The following is a 10,777-nucleotide window of genomic DNA, read 5'->3' as shown; positions in this document are numbered from 1 at the left end:
TATCAGGAAGGAAAAAGAACAATGGAAAGAGTTAAAATATGGGTAAACACAGCAGGCTTTCTCCTAAATTTTGCAAAATATGCTTGGCTGTTGAAGCAAATACGTATTATTACATTGTCTGATGAAGTTCTCAATGAATGTGGAGTAAATATGAAAAGCAATCATAAGTGAGAGTAGGGGGAAGAACTTTATAGCAAGTAAGGTTTCTACACTTTACTAGAACTGGGAAAATGTCAACACCAAAAGACTGTGATAATATATGTGTCTATGAAGGGTGGGTTTGGACAGCAGATTTTAACAGGTTGCGGGGGCAAGATGAGAGTATGTGGAAGCAGTTAGCACACACTGTCTAGATTGGTGACTGGAAATTAAAGAAGGCTGGAACTGTAACTGCTGTAGGCACGGGGAAAGCGGGCTATGGAGAAGAGTGCATAAGCCAGAGAGCGAGATGAGGGAGCACAGGTGGAGGTAGGAAGAGGTTGGCTGAAGACACACGTGAAAGAAGGAGCTGGAAATTGAGAGAGTAGTCTGAAGATGATTCTCCTCTCGTTAAGAAGGCACTTGCTGAAAGGATAAACTGAGATGAAGGAGATGATGCAGGTTCTGGGCGCAGAAAGCCGGGACGAGCGCCAGAAAACAAACCTGTAGGGAGTTACCAGGAGCAAAAGCTAAGGTTTTCAGTCTCGGTACTCAAAAGCTGTCAAATAACGGATTGACCAGCAGGTGGCAGTGTGCGCGGAGGCTCGCAGCCCGCCGGGCCGGGCGCTCAGGGCGGAAGAGGCGCGGAGGTGACTCTCTGGCCCGCATCGCCTCTACTCCCGTATCCCGACTGACGTTGGACAACAAAAATGGCGGCAGGAACCAGCAATTACTGGGAAGGTGAGGGCTAGGAGGCCTCCGGGCGGGTCCCGTGAGAACCAGAGGGGCTGAGTAAGGACGGGTCTTGGGAGACGCAGCAGAGGAAAGTGCGAGGCCTCCGGAGCGGCCGAGCAGAAGAGCGGGACTTGCCTAGTGAGCGCCCCGGGGCCTGGGGCCGGAGGAGACCGAACGGTCTGGAGCAGGAGGCTGGCCTGACTGGGCTCTGTGAGCGGGACCTGGGACAGGGGGCGGGCAGAGCGGACAGAGAAGGAGAGGGACCTGAGTCGCTAGGTTGAGGGGAGTGGAACTCGGACGAAGGGGCTTGGCTTGGGAAGTTCTTGAGTGGAACTCTGAGAAGATCCCGAGTCCAGGAGCCTGGAGGAGTCAGCACTGCCTTGGAGTTGAGATCACTGTTGGGAAACTGAGTGAGAAAAGAACTTGTCAGTTCGGTCCGGTGGGGGGGGGAAGTATGAGAGAAACATCTTTTACCCCAAGCTGCTAACTTTACCTTCTGTTCTGGGGTCTAGCATTGATTTGGTTAAAAAGGGAAAGTTGAGAGAATCTGTGTGAATTGTTATAATTACATTTACTGTAATACGCTTCCTCCAAAAAATACTTTCTTGTGATTTGGCAAGTGCATTTGTTTAATTCCTGAAAATGTGGGCCAGTAAAGTGAGCTCATGTAAAATTTATTCCTGAACCATGGTGATCAACAAGATCTGAAAAGACTTGCCTTTTTCTTTCGGCTGTCTCTTTGCTTTACTACAACATAGAAACTACTTTCCAAACCCCTTTCTCCTTTTGACCTACACACTTACCACCCACTGAAACCTCTGGAAACCACAGTATTGCCTCTATCAGCCCATTGGTGTAAGACCTCTAATTCTAAGTTCATCCGTACTTGGCTGTCATACTTTCAAATGCTTTAGTGAGTTATGTTTTCTATTAGAGAAGACAACTACTGAAATTACAGAGAAGTGTGCTTATAGTTTAAAACATTTATTAAAATGACCATTAAAGATGTGAGTGTACTAGCTAGAAAGCATTTTAAATTATGCAGAATTCAAGACATATCTGTCGGTGTCTTTAATACTAGACATTGGACTTTTTTTTAAAGCATCATGCTGAAATAGTTACAGCACCTCATTTTTGACAACCTACTCTGTGCTAGGGGCTTTAAGCATATGATTACTAATGTGTAGTAAAACCCTGCAGATAGGGGATTAAAAAACAAAAAAAAAACCCTGAGGTTTATAGTTTATAGGTTAAGTAGATTGTTGATAAATCTCAGAGTCCATAAGTGACCAAGCTGAGATTCAAACTGTGATTTGGTCTGTGAGCAAATATGTTCTACTATGATAACTCTGCTTCCTCCCTCTGGTTGCAAAGTGTTTTGAAATAGTGTTTTGTATTCCTTATCCCTAACGAGTTTTTCTTCTTTTCTATATTTCAGCACTTTTATTTTTTCAGCTCTTTTATTTTAACCTTTACTTCACCATGAATGAGAATCTATGTATGGGTTTCCAGACAGTGGCTTCATTCACACAACCCATTAGATGCTGAACTACTATTCCAATTTCTCTGCTTCCTTGTTTGCTTCTACTTTTAAAACTTATACCCTTATTTCTGTCATATTCGACCTTGTTAGTAATGCATTGTTTATTGTTAGTTTCAGCTCTCCAAATTTCTTTTAGTGAGTTTACTAAAAGGCAGTTAAAAAAATTATTACTATTGTTTAGGATTCACTCACTGAGGGTACAAACAATTAGGTTACACTGATTGTGTTTGTTAGGTAAAGTCCCTCTTATAATTGTGTCCTGCCTGCAAGAAGTGTACGGTACTCTGTGACTCCACCATCTCCCTCCTTCCTCCCCTTTCCTAGCTGCTTCATTCCCCTACCTCCCACCTTGTATTAGTTCATCTACTGTAAAAGACAATTTTTAAGTTTTGTTTATGATAATTTACTTTTTATTATGAAAAGAGGTTCATAACCCTAATAAAGATTTGGAACATAAAAAGACAGCAAAGGCTGAGTGCTACAGCTCATTCCTATAATCCTAACATTTTGGAAGGTTGAGGCAGGAGGTTCGCTTGAGGCCAGGAGTTTGAGCTTCCATCTCTGTAATAAATTAAAGAAATAATAGCAGGGTATGGTAACTACACTTGTAGTCCCAACTATGTGGGAGACTGATGCAAGAGGATTGTCTGAGCCCGGGAGCTGAGGTTGCAGTGAGCTATGATGATCCCACTGCCTATTGCTTGGGCCTGGGCAATAGATTAAGACCCTATCAAAAAAAAAAAAAAAAGATAGCAAAACACTCTGAAAAATAGTAATGGCTTCTTTCTCATAATGTTAGCTGATAAGTTTATATGATGCTGGTCACAAACCATACTCAGTTCTTTGGGATTTGTATTTTTGTTTTCCTCTGAATTACAGAATTTTAGTTACTGCTACAGAAATAATTTCAAGGATGTTAAAACAACATTTATTGTCTAGCTGTCTTTGGAATAAAGCTGAAAATGTGCTTCTCCCATTGCTACTTCCCTTGCCCCATTTGAAGTTTAAATAAAGTGGCTAATTTGCTTTCTGGACAAGTCCTTGGTTTCTTCTGTTAACACTTTGCTTTATGGGAGGAATCTGGAGGAACTAGATAAATATATGATCATTTTCATAGCTTGTTTTCTTCAAAATAGTCTTATGATTTTCATGTCTGTTGATGGACTTTTTTATCTAATTATTTGTTTTTATAATTTTGTTAAAGATCTCAGGAAACAGGCTCGACAGCTAGAAAATGAACTTGACCTGAAACTGGTTTCCTTCAGTAAACTATGTACAAGTTACAGTCACAGCAATGCCAGAGATGGAAGACGCGACAGGTATAGGTACTACCATATTCTTATGCCTTAAACTATATAATGTTTTTAAAGCACTAAAAAGTAAACCAAAATATATGACCTCTGTAACTTGGTCTGTTGATGGATTTTTGGTGTTTTATTTTCTTTGTCATTGATTGTTTTAATTTTGGCTTATTAGTACTGCCTTATTAAAATTATTTCTAATTCTTGACACTAGTATTTGGATTTCTTAGACAAAGATTGTGACTGTGTCAGGACACTGCTGGGGCTTAAAAATGAGTTTGTATGAAAAATAATTAGTTTCTGATTCAGCCATTGTAAGGAAATGTGGGTAATGTGCCCACATTGTATTTCTTATGTTTTCTTATTGCTATATAGATTTGAGGAACTACCCAAGTCAAAGTATACATACTGCTATTCTGGTGTTTATTCTATTAGAATGAATCTAATGCATTCAGGGCAGTAGTGTACCCTTGCTATTAACCATTGAAGCTGTTTTTAATTTTTGGTGCTATTTTGAGAAACTAGCATATTACTATATTGAAAAATAAATTCTTAGGCAGTGCCTGTGGCTCAGTGAGTAGAGCGCCAACCCCATATACTGAGGTTGGCGGGTTCATACCTGGCCCTGGCCAAACTGCAACAAAAAATAGCTGCATGTTCTTTTCTTTCTTTTCTTTTCTGTTTTTTTGAAACAGTCTCAAGCTATATTGCCCTGGGTAGAGTGCTATGGCGTCACAGCTCACAGCAACTTCAAACTCTTGGGCTTAAGCGATTTTCCTGCCTCAGCTTCCCAAGTAGCTGGGACTACAGGTACCCACCAAAACGCCTGGCTATTTTGTTGTTGTTGTTGCAGTTGTTGTTGTTGTTTTAGCAGGCTCCAGCCAGGTTCAAACCCACTAGTCTTGTTGTATGTGGCCGGTGCCCTACCCACTGAGCATAGGTACTGCCCTGGAAAGCATTTTTCTATGTTACCTGTGTTTCATGAACTTAATACTTTTGTTACTCCCCTTTTGGTTTTTTTTTTGGGGGGGAGGGGGGTTGGGACACAGTTTTACTCCATCTCCCTGGGTAGAGTGCTGTGGCATCATAATAGCTCATAGCAACCTCAAATTCTTGGGGTGGAGCAATCCTCTTGCCTCAGCCTCTTGAGTAGTTGGGACTACAGACATGTACCACAATGCCTGGCTAGTTTTTCTGTTTTTAGTAGAGATGAGGTCTAGCTCTTGCTCAGGCTGGTCTCAAACTCCTGAGCTCAGGTAGTGCACCCATCTTGGCCTCCCAGAGTGCTAGGATTATAGGCTTGAGTCATTGCACCTGGCCTTGTTACTCTTTTTAAAGGAAAAACTATCTTAAAAACATTCTCTAAGAAATTCTACTACAAGTTGGGACTGATTTCATAATATTATTTCAGGTTAACTGTCCCTTTAAATAAAAGCACCTAAAGCCAGGAGGATCAAGATCCAACACATATTCTGAAGTGTTTTGTTTGATGCTTGGGTTGGAAGCATGTCACAATGGGTAAACAAAGCAATGATCAGACTTTTTTCTTTCAGGAATTTTTTTTTTCTTTTATTTTTTGTATTCTGAGAATGTCAAGGCCTATGAATCAGCACACACCTACAAAATGCGTTAAATTTAACTGAATTGTAGTATTATGGAGAAGGAGTTTTTGGCCATTTCCCTTGGCTTATATAATGATGAATATGGAATAGCCAGTAGTAGAGGTTGTACTCTCATTCATTCTGTCAACAAATATTTACTGAATATCAGCCTTATCCCAGGCACAGTCTTAGGTACAAGGCATGTGTCTATGAGTAAAACAGAGGCAGTTTCTCCCATCATGGAGCTTTTATTCTTTTTGTTGGCCCATTGTTGTTTTTCACATAACTGATCGGGGAGGATCTGTATTAGTAGGATACAGAGCATTTTTGCCTTTGCTTGTCCTAGGAAATAACTATAGCTCCTTGGGTTGCTGTTAACAAATAATAAAGAACTAGATATTTTGATGTCATATTTTCGGGCAAATAAATTAAAATATTTCAAGAAGAAATAAAACTTCAGACCTAATTAAACATCTCAAAATAAAAATACTCCTTACTTGCTACTTTTTGGTTATTTTACTGCTAGTAGCTATTACTGTGGGATTAAATATAGGGAGAGGAAATAGTGGTAGGTAAGGCACTTTTTGATATTGAACTGATGGTTTAATCTGTTTCATTTGCCACCCTCAAGCACTGTCACAGGGTAAAATGAAGTTTTCAAGTAAAGACTGTAGGGCATAGTCAGTGCCTGGGCATTCATTTATCTGTGTCTAATATAACTCAGATTTATATTGAGGTGCTCATATGATAATACATACCATCTCGGGACCTGATTTAGGTTACTAGTTTCTCAAAAGAGGCAAAAGAAACCTTTAGGCCATGTAGTTTTTAGAATTAGAATCTGTTAAACATAAGTTGTACTTGTAAAAAGTTATATTTTTAACTGGCTATTCAGATATAAGAAGACAATTCAACACATTTATGTGTGTGTAACAAAAAGATGATTGCATATGTATCAGTAGAAATGTAGAGGATTAGTATTAAAATATGCTGAGCTTGGCTTATGTGTGTGTGTATACGCACACACATACATACAGAGAGAGAGAATGTAAAGCCAGTTCCTATATTCAATAGCTTATTATCTAATCTGTGGATCTTTTAAATTTCAGTTTTATTTTTGAGTCAGAGTCAAGGAAAGAAGAGAAAACTTAAAGTCTAAAGGATCATATTTCCTTTGGGATAAAAATGTAAAAGATTATTCCTTTCAGACCCCATAGCATGATCTATAATTCATTTTATGGCTTCTCTTATATGTTGAGCATCATAAATAATTTTAATTAACATAATTTGTTATTTTAGACTCAGTTTAATTGAACCCTGCTATAGCTTTAACTACTTTCTACCATTTAGAAAACATAGAATTTGGAATTTCTTTATGTTTTTAATGTTTTATTAAAACATAAAACATTTATTAATGTCTTATTCAATTGTGTTTTATACTAAATTTAATATTGTAGGACATTCATGATCTTTATAGAAAAACTTCTATAAAATCATAATTTCTTAAGAAATAGAATGTCTATGCTCGGCGCCCGTAGCACAGTGGTTATGGCGTCAGCCACATACACCTAGGCTGGTGGGTTTGAACCTGGTGAGAGCCAGCTAAACAACAATGACAACTACAATAAAAAATACCTGGGTATTGTGGCAGGCACCTGTAGCCTTGGCTACCTGGGAGGCTGAGGCAAGAGAATCCCTTAAGCCCCAGAGTTTGAGGTGCTGTGAGCTATGATGCCATGGCACTCTACTGGGGACAACATAGTGAGACTCTGTCTCAAAAAAAAAAAAAAAGAAAGAAAGAAAGAAATAGAATGTCTAGGGTTTTACTTGACCTCTTCAAGAATAATTGCCTTGTTATTTTAAGAATATTTTAAAGGACTGTATTTGAGTAATGGATTCCCTTTAACTGAACTTCTCTTTAGTTCTGACACAACACCCCTTTTGAATGGATCAAGCCAGGACAGAATGTTTGAGACAATGGCAATTGAGATTGAACAACTACTGGCAAGGGTAAGTACTTTCAGTCAAATGGCTATTTTGCTAATAACTGTGTATTTGTTAGATATGGAACTGGATTATACTAAAACAGATATGTTTATTGATAGCACCCATTCGTTCAAGATAGTGTGCCTCTCCAGGCTACATGAATTATGATTACAGCCATTTATAGGAAAATGCTGAATCTTTGCCTACCGTCTTACGGTTTTTGCTGTTAGCTAAAAGGGCATTTAGGCAAATAATTTGCTTTGTTATTTAGAGTACATTCTAAAATATTTTATTTTATTTCATTTTATTTTTTTCTTTCTAGCTTACAGGGGTAAATGATAAAATGGCAGAGTATACCAACAGTGCAGGTGTGCCCTCCTTGAATGCAGCATTAATGCATACATTACAGCGACATAGAGACATATTGCAGGTAATATACTGGGCTGAGACTTTTATGTTGTCACAGGGTTTGTTGTTGTTTTTAAATTCCTGGATAAGACACGTGCACATGTATTTAAAAGAACAAAGAGAAAAAATTACTGTGAAAATAAATGCCATGCTTTGGAAAAAAATTTTTTTGGTCAGAGTTATAAAGTTCTGAAAATGTCTAAGAGATCTTGTTTTTCCTGGAGAAGTTGAATAATATTGATCATTAGGTAAATATATTTCTGATCTGGTAAACCTAGCTCTTTAGTTGTAAAAGTGAAATAACCAGTGGTCATGCATAAGCAATAACGTGGTGATTTAGAAAGTGTTTTTTTGTTTTTTGTTTTTTGTGAGACAGTCTCAAGCTGTCGCCCTGGGTAGAGTGCTGTGGTGTCATACAGCCCACAGCAACCTCCAACTCCTGGTCTCAAGCGAGTCCTGGTCTTGGTTACCCACCTTGGCTTCCCAGAATGCTAGGATTACGGGCATGAGCCACCGTACTAGGCTAGAAAGTGAAAATAACATGAAAGGAGAATAATTTACTGTATTTCGTATATTGTTTGAGAAAATATTAAAAGTATGTATACCGATAAAACTAAATAAACTCTTAGACATTTACATGGGAAGGAGGTGTTAAAAATAAGGTAGTACAAATAAGAAGGCAAGTACTTTTAATATTGAGAAAATTCAGCAACCATTTCTAATTTTAAAAACATCTTAGGCACGGCGCCTGTGGCTCAAGTGGCTAAGGCGCCAGCCACATACACCTAAGGTGGCGGGTTCGAATCCCCAGCCCGGGCCCGCCAAACAACAATGATGGCTGCAACCAAAAAAATGGCCAGGCGTTGTGGCGGGCGCCTGTAGTCCCAGCTACTTGGGAGGCTAAGGCAAGAGAATTGTGTAAGCCCAGGAGTTGGAGGTTGCTGTGAGCGTGACGCCATGGCACTCTACCCAGGGAGATAGCTTGAGGCTCCGTCTCAAAAAAAAAAAAAAAAATCTTAGAAATAGTAATAGAAAGAGACTGTATCTAATGCAAAAATGTGTATAATGAATTAAAAGCTAACATCGTATTTAATGGCAAAACACTAAGAAACATTGCCATTGAAGAAAAAACAAGTATATCCATGATAACCACAAATGTTTACTGTTGTTGTAGAAGTTCTTTGTGGTGCAGTTAGATGATAAAAAGAAATGAAATTATTTGCATCAGGAAGGAAGAGGCAAAATTTCTTCTATGTACTCAGCTAAGATTATATGCCTAGTACACCTTAGGGTAATTAACTGAAAAAAATAAATATTAGAAACACTTAGTTAGATGGTAGATTAAAAAGCAAGTAGAGTTTTTCTATATACAAAGAATAACCTGTTAGAAAATATAATGGAAGAAACTATGAAATCCTTGAGTACAAATTTAATAAGAAGTATGTAGGCCAGGCTCAGTGACTCACACTTATAATCCTAGCACTCTGGGAGGCTATGGCAGATAGATTGCCTTAAGCTCAAGAGTTTGCAACCAGCCTGAGCAAAATGAAATCCTGTTTTGATCATGGATGTACTTGAATTTTCTTCGATAGGAATGTTTTTAGTGTTTTACCATTAAATATGATGTTAGCTTTTAATTCAAAATAGATAAACTAGTCCCAGCTACTCTGGAAACTGAGATAAAATGATCCCTTGACCCCAAGAGTTTGAGATTGCCGTGAGCTATGATGCCACTACACTCTACCCAGGGCGACTGAGTGAGACTCTGTCTTAAAAAAAAAAAAAAGTGCAGAATTTGTAGGTGTAAAATTCTGCCTGAAGACAGAGAAGAAGGTTGAAGTAAAGGAAAGACTAACTCTGCTTTTGGATGAAGCTATTTCCTTCTAAATCAACCCATACGTAGAATGTTATCACAATGGAATTGAGGGGGTTGTTTGTTTCATTCTTTAAAAAAAATGACATAGTAACAAAAGAGTTCATTTGGAATCATAGACATACAAGAACAACCAAGAAAAACAAAAAAAAATCTGAAAATGAAGATAGGTAGTAAAGAGGGCCTGGTCCTACCAGATCTTGATGTGTTAAAAAGCTAGAATAGTAAAGGCAGTTCGATTCTAGAGAAAAAAATATATCAATAGAACAAAGTACATATATAGACCCAAATATGCATAGAAATTCAGTTTCTGACAAATGTAGTGTTTTAAATCAGTGGGGGCAAAGAGAAATTATATAATAAATGTAACTGTGACAATTGGCTAATTATTCAGGGAGAAAGAAACAACTTCAATCTCAGTCTTCATATCCAGAATAAATTCCAAATGGATCAAAACTTATGTGTAGAAAAAAAAAAAGGATGCAAGAAATTTATAAATTTGTAAGTAGTAAAGTACTTTTGAATCAAGACTCGATACCAAAAACTATAATATGAAAACAACTAGTATACATAGAAATAAGAAAAAGACAATAGGAAAATGGCCAAAGGTTATGAACTTGCTTACCAAAAAATGAGTAAGCAAAACCATAAAAAGGTGCTCAGCCATATTCCTGAATAAAAATGTACATATCAAAATGAGATATAGTTTATCATCTGTCAGATTAGCAAATATTGAAACATTTACATGGGTTATTACAAAAGTTTAGAGATACACAAAAATCAAGAAATGTAAAGTCTGCGCTGACAGATACAAATGAAGTCCTCCCAGCGACTCTGACAAGCTGAGTGAGTTGAAATTCACATGGGTGAATTAAAATAGATGCTGTCGACTGTGTTTCTTAGAGTAATAAAATGGACCATAACATAGTCTGTCTCAAAACTTGCAGACTATGTGTAGTGACCCACACATAATCCATTAGTGACAAAAGTAAAGAAAAATGGGGACTCATCTATTGTTGGCTGGAACTTAAGTTAGATTAGTCTTTACAGAAGGTAGTTTAGCACTCGGAATGTAAATCTAAGTTTCTTTGATCCAGTTATTTTATTGCTAGGTATTTACTCTTTAAATACACTTTTTAGAAAAAGAATTCAGTAGAATATATCATTGCAGCTTTGTGGTTTTTTTTTTTTT

The 10,777-nt window shown here is 37.8% G+C and overlaps 1 protein-coding gene across 2 annotated transcripts in view; it reads left to right on the top strand.

The window, feature by feature from the left end:
- Positions 1-791: 791 nt before the first annotated feature.
- The window catches only part of GOSR1 (golgi SNAP receptor complex member 1), a 46,857-nt gene continuing 36,871 nt past the window's right edge, over positions 792-10,777 (top strand). Inside the window, exons 1-4 of one of the 2 annotated variants that reach the window (XM_012811584.2) lie at positions 792-879; positions 3,621-3,735; positions 7,241-7,328; positions 7,627-7,734. In XM_012811584.2, coding sequence (XP_012667038.1) covers positions 849-879; positions 3,621-3,735; positions 7,241-7,328; positions 7,627-7,734 — 342 coding nt within the window. In that variant the 5' untranslated portion in view covers positions 792-848. Of the gene's footprint in view, positions 880-3,620; positions 3,742-7,240; positions 7,329-7,626; positions 7,735-10,777 lie in introns of both variants that reach the window. The other variant, XM_003800105.2, reaches the window with a different exon arrangement.

This window comes from Otolemur garnettii, unplaced genomic scaffold (genome assembly GCF_000181295.1).
Source record: "Otolemur garnettii isolate 467f Iridium unplaced genomic scaffold, OtoGar3 scaffold00166, whole genome shotgun sequence".
In the NCBI taxonomy this organism is placed as follows: Eukaryota; Metazoa; Chordata; class Mammalia; order Primates; family Galagidae; genus Otolemur; species Otolemur garnettii.
Note: the sequence above shows the minus strand (reverse complement) of the source record. Positions and strands in the feature narration are given on the sequence as shown.